Below are 20,167 nucleotides of genomic sequence, written 5' to 3' on the forward strand. Positions count from 1 at the left end.
TACTTGATTCAGTGCTCTTTGAGAACTTGGAGGGTCATCAGATTCCCATAAGTTTTCAATATGGTGTTATCAGGTATATAGAAATGATTTTAAATTGACACCTGAGATAGGAATTGAATTGTCTGTTAAGAATTCTATTTTTCATTAGTTATCTTTTTAAAATTGAATTTTTCTGGTAGGAAAATACTATCTTTTAAAGATACTGCACTATAGTAATAATTTGTACAAATAGTGTTTGGATTCTGTTTCTGAGTGTGTATACCTGTGCATGCACACATGTGCACGTACACTTAAAAAAGAAAACTTCTGAAGTATTAATAGAATTCTCTATACTGAGGGAAGGGTTCCTTTTACTTTTCATCACACTAATTTGGTATTATCCTCCTATGTGTGACCTTTGTCTAGTAATTTTGGGACTTAATAAATTTAGTCTTTTTATGACCCTACAGAATAAAGGGTGAAAAACAGACCTTTCCAAGAGCTAGGGTAATATAGCTCAGCATTCAGAATTATTCTGTGTAGAACAGAAGGTTTAGATGACTGAATTAAAAATGGGAGATAAGCCGAGTATCAGTAGAATTCAACACATTAAATAATAAGTACTGAAACATTCTCTGTGATTTTGAACTTTAATATATGTTTCAGTGGATAACTTCAGAATAGAATCAAGGATAAAAATGATTGATGTTAGAATTAGCATAAGTAACATCCTTACTGAATCAAGATTGATAGATTTATATACTGGTATGAAATGAAAGCACTGTTTTAAAATTAATGGGTTAGTAGTTCTTGATTTTAAAATTTGTAATGGAGCCAACAAAATTTCTGTGAAATATTTGGACCATAACACTCAGTGAAGGTTTTTTGTTTACCCTTTTTATTAAAAACTTGGTAAAAGTGCATTGTATACATTGTTCATCCTAGGATCAAGTGTTTCATCAAATATTTGTAGTTTTTCCCCCATCCCTCCCCGAAAGTTTTTATTCAGTGGAACAGGATATTTGTCACCCACCAAATTAAAAACTGCAGGTTTGTAAACTTGGCACTCAGAGAACAAAGTAGGTGCCATAAAATGATGATGTATCGGCATGTGTACACCTGCTGTCAGGAAATAAACTTCCCATATGTTGTGGTTTGGCAGACATGCATCTTAAAATGTATTGAATGAAACTGCTGCTGCACTCTTTATCCTTTATCTGTTTTCAACAGTGCCTATAAGGATAAGTGCCTATAAGTAATCACGGTTGCTTCAGTTAGAGAATGATAGATTTTTTTCAGATATGCTTGAAGTTAAGTGGTGATGCTCCTTGAGAGTGCAGTAACTGGCTGATTGAGGAAATCAGTGAAGTACTAGCTTGGCCCTGAACACCAACGAGGAAACAAACTTTCTGTTTTGAACACTTAATTTTTTTTTTATAAAAACTTGAGCCTGAGACACATTAATTTTTCACATTTTATCACGTCATGTTGAAATAATTTCCCCCAATAAATCTGAGTACTGATAAAAGAAAATGAACATCTCAGTTGTTTTTAAAAAGTGAATACTTAGATGAGAACTTCATTGCTGAAACCTCTGAACTTTATAACTATGTTTATGGAATACTGCAACTAAATCTTATTGCATGGAATATGGTTTTTAGAACTCTAGAATAGGTCAGAAAATTTGTCCTTTGCACAATTATAAAGTTTGCTTAAAATTGACAGTAATGTTTTATTTACATATATTGAAATGGAAAAACTAAATCTAAAATGAAGAGTCTTTTGACCATCTCCATTTTCTTAAATTAAAATTTACGTGGAAAACATGCAGATACATCCTCTTGGCCCCTAATGTACGATTCGAACCATTGATGTATGCATGCCTGTTATTGCATGTTAATACACAGAATCCCCCATGTGGATTTTTTAAGTAGATTTTTTAATAGGTTGTTTTGGGATACTTTTTTGTTATATAATGTATTTTTAAGAATTACCTTCTTCAGAAATTAAAAACAATGTTTTTGGATTCCTTTATGTGATGGGTTCTAACTAAAACTTGCTCCTGTGGATGTAATCACAATCATGTTAGCTACACATGCGTTGAGCAGTATTTTACAGGCTGCACGTTTAGGGGGGTAAAAAAAGTCTTTTCTAATGTAGTTTACGGTGGCGATACCTGCCTGCCTTTTCTTTTGCTGCGTTGGCACAAGCGTTGTGCTTATTTTGTTGTAAATGGTTCCAGTATTTTATCAGTTCACTAGGCTGGAACTGATGAGAGGTAATTAGGTGGCTGTATTTACAGCTTGAGTAAGAAACTCGCCAGTGATTGAACACAAACTCATTGGGAGGGGGCACAGGATCGATTCTCAGCTTGGCGAGACAGATCCCCACATACACGTCTTCCAAGTGCAAGCGGCGGATGCTTAAAGAAGCTTTAAACACCTTCTCTGCCAGATCTCCAGAAAAAACATAGCCAGTCCCGGAACAGAAGACAGGATAGCGTTCACTAGGGTAGAGGTCTGGTGGCATGTACCACTTGCTGTCTTTGTTTCGGTTGGGTGCATATCCCCTCATTAGGTAACCAGTAAAATAGTTATGTCTAGGAGGCAGGTCTGGCTTCAATAACTTATGTATTAAATACTCGGTATTGACAAACATGTCACTGTCAGTTTTCATTACATAAGGAATCCGCGGACAGTATGTTGCAACCCAGTTCATGCCCATTAGTGTTTTAATGGTCAGATTATAGTATGTATCTAAGTATTCCTGTTGGATAATATCGTGGTACTGTCTGCTTTCTTCCAATATTGCACGTTGAAGGTAGCCACTTGATTTAATACTTATGCCTAAAAGAAAAATCCTTGTGATTTGAATACCAGGTGCTAGACTCTCATTGCCCCAAGTTTGCCGAATAGCTCGTCTAGCTTCTGTTTGTCCAGGTTCTGCAGCGATAAGTAGTATTAAAAAGGGGCTTTTCTCCTGGCACTTTTCAGGTTCATTGATGATGTATTTGAAATGGTAACCATTTGGGTGTCCAGTACCTTTCTCATTGTAAATGCTTCCATTGGCACCAAGCGTGTTCTCCAGCCCTGTAACTCCTTGCACTGACAGATCCGTGTTGTTGGGGTCAGTTGCTGTTTGAGGCCTCAGGGTCTGAGGGACAGTTTCTTTCCAAATGTTCCGAAGAGAGCTGTGGTTTGTCTCACTTTTTGTAGAACGAAATCCACGGAAAGTGTACGTCACAGGGTTTTCTTTGAATCCAGCTCTGCCCGGCAGCCAGTCATGATGATTGAAAAACAGAAACACAGCAAAAAGAAACACGAGAGAAAGTACACCAATAAGATGGGTCCGAAACAGGGACCTCTTGGCATTCCAGCTCATCTTTGCAAAGCAGCAGTGTCTCCTCCTCCACTGAAGCATGTTGTAAATATCCAGTTATGGATGAGAGACACTGGTGGCTGGGGAACGTGTCCTTCTCCTGAATCAATACTGTTCTTTGGTAGTCATTTTCTAATTCGGTCACGTCGTCTCCCTCGCAGTCATTCTGTAAAGATGAATCATAAAAGTTTACAAAATGCTAAATACCACTGCTTTAAAGAGACTAATAAAATTAGGGCAGGTGGGAATTTTTAAACTGTGAAAATATGATCACCCAGGAACAAAGTTTATAATTTGTCTTCCCTTGGCAACCTAATGTCCTGAGAACAGGATTAATTTTTTAAAAATATAACTTGAGAGTGCAGTGAGCACTTTTTAAGAGAGATGATGGATTTTTCTTCCACTTGTTTCATCATCTCAGTAGCTCTGGTCGTTTGTTCTTTTGACTAAAGTTAAGACTGAAGGTTGTGTGTGTGGAGGAGAGAGAAATGCTGCTGGATTCCTGGGAGAGGCCGTGTAAAGAGGGCTGAGAGCAGATGGAACATGTATTGGCATTAATTAAAATTGATTTGACATACCATTGGTGGTATGGTGCACAGTCAGCGGTCTTTTTTGTAAAATGGTCATGTATCAGTTGTGGGACAGACGGTGCAAGGTTGATTATGGCAGAGTTCTGTTAGTCACAGTACACTGCTTGGCATGTTTCCATTGGCCCCTCCTGTGTGGAGAAAGTCAATGAGAAGATGCACCTGTCAAAATTAATTTTCAGGGTTCAGTAACTTCAGCACAAGATTGCAAGACAGTAATAAATGATGAACATTTGCAAATACCCTTTTCTCATTTTAACCTTCCACTTCAAAATGTGAGACATTCAGATCATTGTCTTTACTTAGACATAAGATTGATTTTAAAAATATAGCAACTAATTATCTATCTGTGGCCTTCACAGAGTACTATCACGTACTTCAGTTGAATCTCCATATTAGAATTAGCAAAGGACTGCTGAATCTCCATATTAGAATTAGCAAAGGACTGCTTTGAACAGTCTTCTGAGTTTTTCAAAATATAGACATTAGGTACTATTATATCCTCAGTTGTTTAAAATTTTAAATTTCACAGAATGCATTTTAAAAGATTTTTGAGTTATGCTGATGCTCTAAATTTGCATGTGGCGAATTTATTACATTTGTAGGACTTGCATGACACTTAGACTTGCTTGACACTTAGAACTCTACATTTAGAAGACAAAAATTATGAGCTGTCAATATGGGAGGTTCATGATGCCACGTATTAAGAACTGGTCTTTGAAGAAGTTTTTCAGTGCAAGGCACAGATTTGTTCGTGTTTTTTCAGTTCTTAGTTTTTCTGGATCAAGATGTGGGGGTAGAGGATAGGTGAGGAGCTAGAGCTTGATTTCTATTACAAGAGAATAAAAACTTTTTGAAAAGGGGACTAATGTTTAATTTTAACTTTTTCAACTTTTTATTGTGAAAATTATTTAAGGAAGAGAAAACTGGTCAATTAAAAATTTATTGTAAGAGCATTTGTTTATTAGAAATTTTATATATATATGTGTGAATGTGTTTATTTAGCTTGTGATACTAAGAAGTTTATGGTTAATACCAAATATACTTCAATATGAAATTTAATTATTTGGGGGAAATAATGGCATTTACATGGAAGTCCTCATAAAATTGAATAACTGGAATAAGATTCACTTACATAAAATGAAGTATTTAGAAAATATTGTTTGAAAGTATTAGACACATGTATGAATGAAAGTACTACTATTCTAGTAACAGCCACTAGGAGGAGCAAGTAGGTGGGAATTTGAACGGACCTCTAAAGTATAATAGATAGTATAGGCATCAGCTTTTGATAATTTCTAGTATAGGAAATGTACTTTTAGAAGTTATCATTTTTCTCGGGTATAAGAAATTATTTAGTCATCTTGTGAGATAGGAGCAGTGTTTTTTTTTTCTTCTTAATTTTTCAGGTTTTAAAAACATAGAATCTAGTTATTTATTAGAATTTATTCACTTGAATTTTAATTTCACATTACTCTGATGAAGACCAAGACTTCACTGTACCAGTAAAACAGTTCTGTTGTGAACTCAGCTGAAAATAATAGAGCTGAGTGTTCTAGTTTAGAAACTCACTTTTTTTCTTATAGTTGGTCATTCTGTTGAGATGAGAAAACTAAGCTTTTATTTTCAAATGAAATATTAGATAAATAGTAATAATTCTTCCTCTACCCCATAGAGGCCAGTAGCTATGAGGGTTATGTGTGTAAATTTAAAAGAAACAAAGCTTGCTTTTAATATTTATTTGATAATCTATTTTAAACATTCCAAAACTAAATTAAATCTATCATCTTTCTGTTGACATAGAATGCTTGAAATCTGGTTGAAGTCTAATCATGTAGATCTTTCAAGAGTGTAAATTTGATGATTTAAGAAGCAATAAATAGAAGGTCAGATATTTGAATGAATAGAGAACTGAAAAATGAATGCAGGTAAATATATTAGTAAATTGTATTTTTATGAAAATATGCCTGAAGTAATGTTTCTAAAGTACTTCAATGTTACAGAAAAGAGCCAATTATTATATATTGTAATCTGGCATAGTACCCATAGTTTTTGGTCCTGTGTGATTTTGTAGCAATATGTAATGGAGATGCATCTTAATTTAAATTCATTATATTTGTATGTTTGTAAATATTAAGTTGCTCAAACTTGAAATCTGCTCAAAACTGAAATCCGTTTCACAGCTCTCCCATTGGTAAATGTAGTACATAGGTCTAGTCTAGCCTTTAAAATTTCTTTATTAAAAGTTTTTCAGGTATTTATCATAATTGTTTTGTTAGAAAGTACAGTTAAAGTAATGATTCCTCCTCCTATTAAATGATAAAGTTCTTTTCTACTTACTGCCTATTGTACATTAATTCTTAAGAAGTGATAATAAAACTAGAAAGTTGAAATATTTTGATATTCTAAATAGTCTTTGCACTTTTACATTTTCACAGTAGCAGTAGCTTTGATTTATCTTTTATGGGTTTTTATGATAATATTGTCAAGTTATTCATGTGTATTTACATCTTATGGGTTGACGCTCATGGAGAGGATGTTACTGTAAAATGTTCCCTTTCTGTCTCTCTCACACACTCATGCTTTGTTTTTATTATCTGGCTTTTAAAAGTGTTGATATTTTTAGTCCGTTGGAACAGTTCTAGAGTTTAGGGGTGCCTGAATAAAAAACTCTTCACTCCTATTTTGAGATAGATAGCTAATAAAAATGTTTAATTGGTGACTTTAACATTGAGAGATAAAGGCTCTAAAAGAGACTTGAGGTTTTTTTTGTTTGTTTAATACTGTCTGATTTCATTCTTTAATGGACTAAATGCTGTGAGTGAGAGTTGGTGTTGAACTGTAATAATAATAGGCCTGATAGACTTGTTTAATCTTAATTTTAGAATAAAATGCTTACATATGTCTTTAAAATGTTTGCCTTTTGTGATGATTAAATAATGAGTTGTGGTATGAAGTTGAGCAAAAATTGGAATCTTTGAGGACCTGTAAAAATTTTTAGAAATACATGAGCTCCTGAGCCATGAGCTGCTATTCTGGGATTGTTACTAAAATAGTTTATTAGATTCATTTTTGCCCTGCACACACATACTGTGCCAATAGTTCAGTGTTACATACTTATATAGCCTGGCCCAGTGGCTACATTTAAGTTTAATTTTTTGACCTTGTATTGCTGTTACATGGATATTTTTATATCAGTATTTTCACATTATGTTTTTGAGTTTCAATTTAAAAATGATCACCAAAACCAATCTTATATTTTGATCATTTAGAATCAGTCTGTTGGCTAAAGTAAAGACTTGCTTTTAGTAATATTAGCAAGTATTTATATTTCTTTGTTTGAAGTTGTATTCGTGGACATGTAAATCTCCTGGTAGTGTGCTGTGCATAAACACACACTGCCTTCTGTGATCCTGTACAAATGCTTTCCTTTTAGTATCTTACAGTTCAGTGGTACTTAAAATTTGTTGATAGTCTTCAGAGGTTGTGTTTGTTATTTTTATTTAGGGAGATGGATATAGGAGGGAAGATTTTGTTATTAAAACCTGCTCTATATTAAGATTTTGCTTTAAAAGGACTGAAAAAGCTCTTAATATTAGGATCATTTTTTTATACCATTTAGTGTAATTTTACTGCATTGACTCCTTTGATAGCCATTTTAAGGAGAGCCCTTTAATTTACTGGATAAGGATTCAACTTGACCTAATTTGATAGAGGATTGCTGTGTTTTCTTTAGCGGGTTTCAGATTTTTTTTTTAAGTTTCATTTTTCAGAGAAGCCTTTAAGCACATCTTGTTACTATTTGCCTTTCTGTAATCCATAATTACTGCGAGCTACATATTTACTTGAATAAAGCAGTGACAGCTTGTCTTCTAAACAGTGAACAAATTTTAAAATCATATATTTAGAAACCCTCTCATAGTTTCAAGGACAGTGAAATGTATGAACTTGTTTATTAGAGATTAGTTCCTCCTGGGCTATAAAAAGGTAACAGACATTTAAATGAGTATCACACACAAGATATCGACATACCTTCCTTGGTCAGGCCATTTATGTGGCGAGGATTATGCCCACTGAAGATACTTTTGGCACGCCATCGCTCCAGCAAAAAGATGCTATCAAACACGCACACCTCCCCCAACAGTCTGCCTCCTGCGATTGCTTTTCACAGTGTCCAAAGTGTCCATCTGTCTGCTTGTCTTCGAGTTCCCTTCCTTGTTCATATGGGTCCTAATCTTCTGAGGTTTTTCCTTTCTTTCATTTTCTCTTTCTTTAAACAAAAGAGCTGTGGTGGTTCGATCTGTTTGGAGCACTGTTGACTCTTCCCGACAGTTGATGCATTGAAGCTTTTTACATCTGCTGTCTTCCTGGCCGGACAATGCAGTGCTCTATTCTCTTCTCAGTATCCATATTTCTAGTAAGAACCCTGAGCTGCAACGTAAAGCAGCCAGAGCTAGAATGGAGTGCTCCGATTGTATTGGAAAAGAGCAGGATTTAACTCTCTTTCGTCGTTGCCTGGCAGCTGCAGGAAGGATTTTGAGCAGTTGCACTGGGGTTTTAGTCTGTAATATGAAATCCACAGTTCCTCAGCTGCTGCACAGGCAGGCAGCAGTTTAAATGTGGGCTTGACAGATGCTCTCTCTGACAGAGCAGAATTTAACGTCACTGCTTGGCTGAATCCCACGTGATTGTTTGCATTCATTTTGATTAAAAACCCAAGGTAGGGAGAGGCTTAGAGATTTTGCTTCTTTGTGTTAAATTATTATAGTCAATATAAGTGTAGTGATAAGTGAATAATACAAAAATGGAAGGATTATGAAATGAATGGTTATTTTATTTTTTTCAGTTTATTCCCCTCCCCCCCCTTTTTAAACTTTACATTCAAGCACAGATTTTCTAAATGTTTTCAGTGTTAAGATGTTGGTTTTCATGTTACCTGCATGATTTTACCGGTATGCCTGTATAGTGTTAGTATGTAACTTGGTGTAATTTAACCCTTTCATTGCACTCCTTCCCTTGAGGGTTTTTTTCTTCCCTCAAATTGTTCTAACTTTAGTTTTACTAATATTTAGTTACAACTCATAGACATTTTTAATGAGTAACTTAGACATCCCCCCATTATTTTCTGGAGTTTATATAAATCAGCTGCCATGAATTGTTTTACTGACACATGATTTGATACAGCCACTTCTTTTTTTATGTGCAGTTTCTAGTGTTCTTGAAGGCAGCAAAACTTTATTTTTAATCACTTTGTAATGTTATCATTTCTTTTTTCTTTTTCTTTAAAATTACTTGTTTGGTGGAATTCAACAAAATAATGTAATAGATAAAGCATAGTTGCACAGGATCTTCTTGGTGGGTAGTGAGATCTTACTAATCATATTTATTTTTCCTAATATTTCAGGATGGTTTAGTAACTTGGCATCAAGCAAAGTTTTCCATAAACACTAGATACTCACTCTGAAATATTTCTTTGTATGATTAGTCTGTTGAGCACCTTGCTGCCTTTTTTCTTCAAGTACTGGGGGCATTGTCCTTTATTAAAATAACTTGAATTATTAGGTTTTCCTCAGATTTTAGGGACATTAACTCATAGAAATTTACCATTTTGAGACTTAAGCCATATATTTGTGGTCATATATTTTTGGTCCCACCTATTTTCCCTACTAATGTATGTTGTTTCAAATATAGATTTATGTTTTCTCTAATATTTTTAATTTTTTGTTTTCATTTTATTTTTTAGTATAAATGATGAATTGTGTTTTGTAGTTTTAGGAATCCTGAGACTTTTTTTTTTTTTAAGGGGTGTATGTGATTTTCCTGGAAATGTTAGTCGGAACATTAAGAGTTTTACAGATGGGAAACCTAAGGCCTGGAGCTTTGGCTTTTCCTGGTAAAGTGTGAAGGATAGAACTAAAACCCAGATTTCTTGGCATTTCGACCCTAAGTCCACACATATTACGTGTTCGCTACTCTTTGTTTTTAATTAAACTTAGGTGGCAGAGTGATGGTTAAGTGCCTGCTTAAAATGACTTATTTTATAAAAGTATAAGTAGATCTTACTAGATCACTATTTATCAATAATTCCTGACGTAGGATTTGACTGTACTAGTAGCAGCAGTGACTCAATTCATGTTGCGTGCCAAGCCTGCTTGAGCTGTTAATATAAATGACTTTTTTTCTGATAAGGTTTTATTATTTTAATACCCATTTTAAAGATGAAGAACCAGAGTTTAGAGTTATAAAACAGTTATCCCAGATATCAGGTGATTAGTGATAAGAAAGAGTCCAGCTGGGAATTAAAGCAAATATAAGTTGTTCTCAACCATTATGCTACATGACCCTACTGGAGAACTGTGGGAGTTTTTTCCTGTTACTAGTACAGCGTGGGGCTTCCCTGGTGGCTCAGCGGTAAATAATCTGCCTGTTAATTCAGGAGATGTGGGTTCAATCCCTGGGTTGGAAAGATCGCCTGGAGAAGGAAATGGCAACTCACTCCAGTATTTTTGCCCGGGAAATCCCATGGACAGAGGAGCCTGATGGACTGCAGTCCATGGGGTCTCAGAGAGTCAGACATGACGGAGCACACCATCACGGCATACCCAGAGATCATTCAGAGGGTTTTAAATGTTCGGATGTTTGTGTTTTTGTTTTATTTACTCGATCAATAGATATGTATCTGATCAACTACTGTGTGCCAGCATTTGCAATTAGGCACACCTTAATAAATGTTAAAGATACAAGGATGGTTTAGATGCATCCCCTGCCCTTCCTCCAGGAAGAATAAAACAGTTATTTTTGGCTGTTTTTTTGATTGCCCCACTGAATTTCTTATGGATCTTGACTATTAAGAGAACTCCATAGATAACCTGCTGGTTAGTGGCCCCTGCAGTTAGGTGGAGCCCTTGAATTCCCAGTAGACTATTGTCTCAACTGAGCAAATGTTCATATGGCAAAGGAGAATTCTGAAAGCTCGTGAAAGGATACCTGTGTGCCAAATCAGAATTTACTTTAAACTTTCAGGTACAGCTGCATTCTGTTTCTTATGTTTAAGTTAAGCTAGCTTAGGAACTTTACAGAAAAACAACAGACATGAGATAAAAGTTCCTTCAGTGATTTTTCTAGCAACCTGCATGTTTCCAGCCAAGAAAAGCTGTAAAAATCTTATGACAGGCAAGCTTGTAGAAGCTCTTCCTTCAGTCTAGTTTCTTTTAACATCTGAATTCTATGGTTAAACTTTCTCACTAAATGTGACAGATTTCTTTATCAGACTCAGCAAACTGGCAGCTATTTTGTTAAGTTTTATAGTTATAAATGTCTTGTAATTTTTACTTGCATAGGTCTGCTTTTTAATTTTATAGCACATCCCAGGTGGGAAAATTGGTGAATATTACTATATGCATCATGGCCAGAATTATCCAGGTTCATATTAGGGTATTCCGTGCATGTCTAGAATATCCCTTAAGGAGCCAGAATTTAAAGACAGAATTTGCTGTGCCTCCTAACTCTTTAAGTCTTAAATGGGTACAGAAATAATAATTTTTTTATTCATGTTAATAGTTTCTGAGTGATTATTGCATGATCAATCAGGTATAGATTTGTTCAGTATGTAATAGGAAAGGTAAATGATTTCATGAATTATATTATGTATCTATATAAATTCAACTAAATGTCCGTGGTAAAAAGAATGCTGGAGAAAGGAATGTGGAGATAGCACTTCAACTAGGCAGGGTGATGAGCAAACGGCCTTGGGAGACATGAATCAGTTTTCCCTTCATTGGTCTCCATTCCTGTTTATGCTTTGGTCTGGCTAGTAGGCCCCTGAATGCAAGCCATTTATTTCACCTGAAAAACTAGCTGTCTTTTTACACTGCTGGAGAAAAATCTTAATGTTTTGGAGTAGATGTAATTTCCAACGTAATACACTGAGAAATTCCATTTATACCAAATTAGTTAGGTAACACCTTCAGTTTTATTGAGATAATCAGCAGTTTTGCATGGCAGTGTTTACTTGGAGTTTATCTAGAGACTGCTTTGACTTAAAATCAAATGAGATCTTTTTTGTTACATAAAAAGATTTGGACAGATGACATATTTTTGACTATTTACTATTAGTAGTTTTCCTTTTTGAAAAGAAATGAAGGTGTTTATTAAGAATTTTGTATTTTCTTTTGACCCTTATTGATGTTTTACAAACCAGTTTTACTTTTCTTTGAACTCACAGAGCAGGAATTAGCTGATTGCAAATTAGCAATCTCAGAATGACCACAAGTGTCAGTGTTTGCCTGCCTTACTATTTTGCCTTCAGTTTTCATAAGCTTCTGCTGCAGTTACTCATATGTTTAAGAATTTCTATTGACTTGAAAGCGGAGCTAGATTTAAATGTTTCTTTGATATTTGTCTATTTTAATTCACACAAACTATTAATGATCCTAAGAGAAAAAGTAAGCATCTAAAATCAGCAGTAATTTGGAAAGTACTGTAATAATAAAGGCATACCTCAGAGATATTTGGGATTTAATTCCAGGCTGCTGTAGTAAGTGAGTATTGAATTGAAGTGAGTCACAGGAATTTTTTTGTTTCCCAGTGCATAGAAAAGTTATGTTCCCAGTATATTTTGTGCAATAATAGTATTATGTCTAAAAAACAATGTACATATTTTAATTAAAAAATGCTAACTGTGATCTGACAACATAGGGGTCATAAACCTTCAATCTGTTAAAAAAATGCAGTATATGCAGTGCAATTAAAGTATGCCTTTTTGCTTGTATATGCCTTGGTTTCTCAGTAGCATAGCTCTTTCTTTTCAGCACAAATCAGCTAGAATCTTTCAATTGTTTTCTTGACACACACAGAATAATCTTGGAGGTTAGAGCTGGGTTTATCAGTGAGGGTGGTATTGAGCTTGATACTGCTTTCCTAGGACATGTTCTAGAAGTTTACAAGGGAAGGTGTTTTTGGCTGACAAAATAAATGAAGGGCATTTAGTGAATGTGGCCAGGTAGTGTGTTGGGACAGTTTTTGAAAACAACAAAGACTAGTCCTGTGTTGTGCAGGACTTCCGAATGTCCGTGTGTATGTGTGAGAGAGAGACCAGGGGTCCCCAGTCTCTGGGATCTAATGCTTGATGGTCGGGGGTGGAGCTGATGTAATAATAACAGAAAGTGCACAACAAAGGTATCGCGCTTGAATCATCCTGAACACTCCTCCTCCTTGGGTCTGTGGAAAAATTGTCTTCTGTGAAACCAGTCCCTGGTGCCAAAAGGTTGGGGCCACTGTGTTAGAACATTTTTATTATTAAATGAACCTAAAACATAATTGGAATACAAAGTCTATTGCTAGGACATTGGTTTCCATGAAAAGTTTTGCCTATATACGTTAGTTATGTTACCTGTGCATTTCATTTTAGATGGTTAGAGGGGTCAGTGTAAAACATTCTTAAAGGGGATGTGTTGAGTTAGATAGAGTTGCGAAGCCTACTAGGTCTGCACCTCTAAATTGTTTGAGACATCTTACGGGCCAGTAGCTGTAATTGTTTGATTCCAAAAACAATCAGATTGATATAATTCCAAACATGTAACCTTTGATAGAGAGAGCTGGGCAACAGAGTTATTATTTATTCACATGAAAGAAAAGAAGAGCAAATTTATAAGCTATAGAGCAAAATTATAAGCTGTATAGGTTTGAAGAAACCCATGTTGAATTATGTCTTCAAACGTAGTCATTTAATTGGATCCTTCAGGTTATACTGTAATGGCATTGTTCCTAGTGAAAAAGTATTACTTACATTGAATAATGGAATTTCAGAGTAGAATTGGACTTTTGAGGTCATCTAAAAATCTAGTTTCCTCATTTTACAGGCAAGGTAACTAAGACCCTGAGAGGTTGAGATTTTTCTCAAAGGTTTGCTCTTAATGTAGCAGAGCCGCATTAACCTAGAACCTAGAGCTCAAGACTTGTAAGTCAAGTTTTTTTTTTGCACTGGTTTACTCTGTCTCTAGTTACATTAGTGTATTTGTTTTTAGTCCATGGACCCATGAGATTCACAAATGATCCTGTGGACCTTCTACATTACCTGTGTCCCTCTTCCACTATAAAAACAATTCTCCTGACTTTAAGTGAGAAAGATAAAGCTTTTATTAAACCTCAGTGAGAAAGAATTGTTTATCATGGATTTCAATGTTAAAGGAGGTCGGTACACATACTTTGGTTTGTTTCCAGTTGCAGTGCTCTGATGAGCATTTTATCCAGATTATTTATCTGTAGATTAAGGAACTACATTCATGTGGATATAATTTTTTAATCTCAAGATAAATAATTTTTAAAAACCTGACATTTTCCCAATATGATAGAATGCCTCTTTAAAGAGTTTTGTGTTATATCTCACTCTCTTTTGATCTAAAATTTTTATTGCTGTATTTGTCTGGGTTCTCCAGAGAAAGAAATCAATAGGGTAGATTGATTGTGAGGAATTGGCATATGTGGTTAGGAAGACTGAAAAGTTCCAGGATTTGCTGTTGGCAAGCTGGTGACCCAGGGAAGCTGATGGGTTGGCGCCACTCTCGTCTGAGTCCGAAGGACTGAGAGCTGGAGGACTAATGGGGTAAGCGCTCCAGTCTGCCTCCGAGGCAGGAGAACTCCAGTGTCCTTCCTTGAAGCAGCCAGGCAGAGAGGAATTCTCCTCCTCTCTGCCTCTCCGTTGTCGTCAGTTCTCCAGTGGGTTGGGCGAGGCTTGTCTGCAGTGGGAGGGCAATCTGCTTTACTCAGTCTACAGATTAAAACGTTCGTCTCACCCAGTCGCATCCTCATAGACACGTCCAGAATAATGTTTTAGCCACATGCCAGGGATATTAATTCCTTATCAAATCTTTCTCCCATTCTTTGGATTGACTTCTCTGTTGTTAGTGTCCTTTAATGCATAAAAGCTTTTAATTTTGATTAAGTCCAGTTTATCTGCTTTTCTTTTCTTTTCCTGTACCTTTTAGTACTACTTTCAGATATCCATGAAACTGATGTCAAATCTAATGTCATGAAGCTTTTACTCTTTGATTTTTTATCTGTAGGTTTTTAAATTTGTTTTCAAAGTTGTATCTCCTAAATTTAGGCTTCTGATCCACTTTGAGTTATAGTGGTCCAGCTTCATTCTTTTGCATGTGCATATCCATTTTTCCTAGCACCGTTTGTTGAAGACTATCCTTTCCCAATTCATGGTCTTAACTCCTGTGTCAAAAATCAATTTGCCATGTATGTAAAAGTTTATTTCTGGGCTATCTTACTCCGTTGGTCTGTGGATCTGCCTTCTTTTCCTGCTACAGTATTTTTATTACTGTACCTACAAGTTTTAAAATCTGGAAGTTTTAGTCCTCCAACTTTGTTCTTTTTCAGAATTAGTTTGGTTCTTTGGGGCTGCTTGAAATTCCACATCAGTTCTAGGATAAGTTTTTCTTTCTGCAAAAACACCTTTGGGATTTTGAAAGGGATTGCATTGCATCTATAGATTGCATTCGGTAATTTTCAAATCTTAATGCTATTAATCTTAGCAGTCCATGAACATAGATGTCTTTCCATTTGTTTATGGCTTTAATTTCTTTCAGCATCAGTCTAAAGTTTTCAGCATACAGTTTTTTTTTAACTTCTTGATTAAATTTATTCTTGAGTATTTGATTTTTAAATGCTATTCCAAATGGAATTGTTTTCCTAATTTCCTTTTTAAATTACTGATTGGTAGTGTATAGAGATGCTGTGGATGTTTGTGATTTGATTTTGTATCCTGCAGTTTTGCAGAGATAGTTGATTAGTTGTGTAGACTACAGTATAGTGTGAAGGTAACTTTTATATGCACTGGGAAACAAAAAAAAACTGTGTGGCGCACTTTATTGAGATACTAGCTTTGTTGCAGTAGTGTGGAGCCAAACCAGCAACATCTCTGAGGTGTGCCTGTGTAGGTACACTGTACTGGATTTTAGAAATGTGTCAACTGCTTTCTGTGTTAGCAAGCATTGTATACATGCACTCCAGGTTATGACTCGTCTAAAAAACAAAAATTAAGTTGTACTTAAAATTTGTATCAAGTTTTTTGCTCCTGAAACCTTTAGTGCTTTTCAGCCTGTTTATGATTCAGGGTTGCAGTTTCCTTTTTGTACCTAGTTTTTCCAAAATGATTTTCTTAAAGACTCATTCTGGAACTTAAGAAATTCAGATGCTTTAAAAAAAATCCTAATATTTGTGAGTTCTGAATATCAAATACAGATTTCGTGGGAATAAGTTACTTTTTAAAAAGACAAAACATGCAAGTGTACAATTAATATTGATTTACTTTTAAAAAATGTTACTTTTTGTCTCATAAATACAGTAGTCAAAGAGGTAGATTATCAACTAGAATCTGTGTGTATATATATAGTCCATATGTTTTCGTCATTAAGAAATTTCAGTATCTTATTAATTTTTATATAAACAGTATTTTTCAGAATTAAATATAGTATATTTTTCATACTGATACTTGTTACAAATTTTTTTCTTACAATATTTTGTATTATGGTGTTATTTTCTACTTGTTTAAGTGGCGGATACCAGTATTCTTTCTCCCAATACCAGAAGATTCTAGATTCTCTTCACTTGCTAAAAGAAAGCAAGGAGGGATTGTAAACAGTTACCTTGTTTGGTTGTGTTATGTTTTGCAGATAACGATTCTGTCACTGTTTCCACCATCCCTTTTTGCCAGTTACTTCTTTTCCAGAATGCCTCCAGTCTTGGTGAAATTATAATGATTCTGACTTTTTGAAAGAAAGCAGGTCTTCCTCTCCAGTTAGCACAACTCATCAGCTCTTTCAATTGTTTTGTGCTGATACTTTTCTTCCCCCAGCTGAATAGCATTTTCCCCCCAGTCCAAATATCTTTAAAAATACAGAGTTGTCAGTCTGCTCCATATTACTGCCAATTATTATTTCTTCATTTTGTTTCTTTTATTCTTTGTTTTCCTTCTATTTCAGTTTCTTAACATATGCCAGATAAACCTCTTTGTAGCCTTCGAAAAGCTATTTTACATCTCTTTCTTCATCTTTAAGAGGTGCTAGAATTAGGTTATATGGTTTCTGAGGTCCTTTATGTAGTGACATACAAACTAATGCAGATCAGAGTAATATGAGCTTTTAGCTGCTCTTGTATTGGTTAGGGAGTCCTTGAAATGGCTGTGAACTAACCATATGATTAGCAGAGTTCTTCCCTGTTTTCATTTCAAGGAGCTCACAGCCTACTGAAGTGGCATGGCTATATATGTGTGTGCGTTTGAACTTATTTGTGTTTACTTATCCAAAATTAAGCAAAGTTGTACTGTAGTGACTGACAACTCAAAATTTTCAGTGAATTTGAGAAGACAAAATTAGATAAAACTCTTCTGGTTGCAGTTAACAGATTCTGCTCCAGTAAGGAAGACAAAAAAGTGTGTGGGTTGCATAGAATGAGATGAGGGATTTTAGTGGCTCTTGGAATCAAGAAGATTCCAAGGATTAGCGCAAGAAGAGGTCTTACAGGCCACTGGAACTAGATAGGTGTTAGGAGGGATATTGTATTCCATGTCTCTTCTTGCATGCTGGTAACTTCTTTATATCATTCTGCAGATGGGTTTTCTCCATGAGTCACGAGACACCATTATCTGTAATTTTAGACTTAACTCTTTACAGGCTTATGACTAGCTGACTCCCATTGATAAAACACAGAGAACTCTCTATAGACTGAGCCCAGGACTAGCCAGCCTTCTAGTCAAATGTAGACAGAAGGAGGCCTGCATATGTGCGTGCTCATTGTTCTTCCTGACTCATTTTCTTCATTTTTCTTCCTTCTCTGTGTACTTAAACTGACCCAATTTACGTGTGTGTGCTGTGCTTTGTCACCCAGTTGTGTCCAAACTCTTTGTGACCCCATGGACTGTAGCCTGCCAGGCTCCTCTCCATGGGGGTTCTCCAGGCAAGAATACTGGAGTGGGTTGTCATGCCCTCCTCCAGGGAATCTTCCCAACCCAGGGATCAAACCCAGGTCTCCCACACTGCAGGTGGATTCTTTACTGTCTGAGGTCCCAGTATTTACTTGTAAGAATTCAAAAGGAATACAGTTAAAACTTAATCTTGTTATTATATAATATCTAGTTGATTCCTCCTTATAAAGGAACGTGGGAGAGAAAGCTAAAATCTCTTTGGTTAGTTTCTATTTAGTGATTATCCCTTGGCTTCTGATTTTTAGAATTCTAGAACTAAGTTCAATATGACCAACGTTTGTTGAGCATCTGTTGTGTTCTAGGTACTAGATTTACAAAGATGAGTAAAAGCAGTTGTGTCCCCTAACATGGACTTAGAGAAAAATATAGATCAGACAATTTCAGTGCATTAAATGAAGTTAAATGTTGAATATGGTCTCTACCTTAATAGTGACTCACTTTCTTTACATTTAAATTTTACTTGAATATAATTTGCTTGTATTATAATGACCATATCATCAGTAAGCTTGACAGATTTTTCCAAAGTTAACACATTCATGGAGCCAGCATCCAAAGTGGCTCAGTCTCAATCACATCAGTGTATGTGACTAAATGCATAGTAGTGAAAATACCAGAAAAGGATGTTCTGCTGTCCTCAAGGGCTTTTTTCCCCCAAAGGGTTTTTGCTAGTTGCCTCTGCTGCTTCTTTTTTTTTAATTTAGCTTTTTGGAGGGGGAAGATATGCATGAGGCTTCTGTAATCTTAGTTCCCCCACCCAGGGGTGGAACCTGTGTTCCTTGCATTGGAAGCAGAGTCTTTAACCACAGGACTTGCCAGGGAGTCCTCTTTTTTAACCTTTTATTATTAAAAAAACCTTTAAACTGAATGCCAGGAATCCTACTGTATTCCAAGTGAAATGCATTCTCTGTGCATTTTACCATGTTAAAATCTCAGATTATGAAGAAAATATAATATGATTAAAGTGAACATTGTTTAGCAGGATTTCTTTAGAAATGTTTCTGTGGTTGTGGTAGTGATTTTTCTTATTATGGATTTGTGTAATTTTCCTGATACTTATCAAATTTTCTACATTTAAGTACAGCTAGAATAAAATCTTCATGAATTACTAGCTGTTTTGAAATTTACACTTGTAGCTTTCTATAAAAAATGTTTTAATTTTTTATTATTTTTATAAATAAATTTTTTATAAATTATAAATAACACAAATATATATTTTATATTTACATATAATATATAAATAAATATATAATAATTTATTGTTATTTAATTAATAAAAATTAAAAGCATTAATTTTTAATGTTTAAAGAAAATTTAGTGTGAATATGATTGAAACTATTGCAGTAAAGATAGACAACTTTTGAAGTCTGTTAAGCACTTCAGAGGTGTCTGTTCTTGAGTATATAATTGATGTACTTCAGTCCTTAGCTTGTTTCCTTATATATATTACATGCTTTGTAATTACTTGAGATTTGTTATTCAGCTTTTAAGAAATTTTCAACCACTCTTAAGTTTAACAAATCTCATGCTTGTAAATGGATTATTTTCCCTGAATATTTTAAAGATGTTTAATTTTAAATATTTGTGTTTTTTAAAGATGCACTCAAAGTAACACTGTTTACATCTTTCTAATGTGAGATTATGTATCATTTATTCATTTTGAGATTCTTTAAGGGTAAAAAGATTGACTTGATTTTAAAACTGGTAATGATATTTCTGAGAATATTAAAATTGTCAGCAATTAAGTAAATCATTGAATATTTGAAAAATCTTACGTACTTAAAATAACTAATGAATAGTAACAATTTAAGTATATTTTCAACTAAAGATTTCTCTTACCAACTCACAACCAGAAACATAAAAGATAAGGTGCTTGTTTGTTTTAACTCATAGTATGTTCCATGACTGTGGGAGAGACAGACATGGAATTTTTTTTGCAGTAATTAAACAAAAGTGTTTATTGTGCAAGGGAATTTTAACACATCCATTTTTATTCTTTTAAAGGAAGGTGCATCAGCCCGGAAGACGCAAACTCCTGCGGCACAACCTGTACCAAGGCCAGGTAAAAATAGAAAAATTTTAGCTTTTTTCTATTATCACGACTGACATTTCTGATACTATGTAATGATTTGAAGGAATTAAATTTTACTTAAAATACTTCAAAACTAGTATCATATTTACTTGAGTAAATAGGTATAGTTGAGTTAAAGAAAATTTTTAAGAAAATATTTTTAAG

The 20,167-nt window shown here is 34.8% G+C and overlaps 2 protein-coding genes across 3 annotated transcripts in view; one reads left to right on the forward strand and one right to left on the reverse strand.

Moving 5' to 3' along the window:
* Positions 1-20,167, forward strand: part of CDC73 (cell division cycle 73) — a 93,134-nt gene that overhangs the window by 43,681 nt on the left and 29,286 nt on the right. The window contains exon 11 of the mRNA XM_070474534.1: positions 19,936-19,993. Within this exon, the coding sequence (XP_070330635.1) occupies positions 19,936-19,993 (58 nt within the window). The remainder of the gene's footprint in view (positions 1-19,935; positions 19,994-20,167) is intronic.
* B3GALT2 (beta-1,3-galactosyltransferase 2) lies at positions 855-8,583 on the reverse strand. 2 transcript variants are annotated; one of them, XM_070474533.1, is made up of 3 exons: positions 7,977-8,583; positions 3,936-4,075; positions 855-3,523 (listed from the first exon to the last, which is right to left on the reverse strand). In XM_070474533.1, the coding sequence occupies exon 3, from the start codon at positions 3,397-3,399 to the stop codon at positions 2,131-2,133; it is 1,269 nt and encodes a 422-aa protein (XP_070330634.1). In that variant the 5' UTR covers positions 3,400-3,523; positions 3,936-4,075; positions 7,977-8,583; the 3' UTR covers positions 855-2,130. The 2 variants fall into 2 exon arrangements, with proteins under 2 accessions (XP_070330634.1, XP_020769010.1); XM_020913351.2 differs by lacking the exon at positions 3,936-4,075.

Source organism: Odocoileus virginianus, chromosome 11 (genome assembly GCF_023699985.2).
Source record: "Odocoileus virginianus isolate 20LAN1187 ecotype Illinois chromosome 11, Ovbor_1.2, whole genome shotgun sequence".
NCBI lineage: Eukaryota > Metazoa > Chordata > Mammalia > Artiodactyla > Cervidae > Odocoileus > Odocoileus virginianus.

Excerpts from the sequence above, each read along its gene's own strand:
- B3GALT2 (XM_020913351.2), bottom strand. The coding sequence starts at position 3,399 with ATGCTTCAGTGGAGGAGGAGACACTGCTGCTTTGCAAAGATGAGCTGG.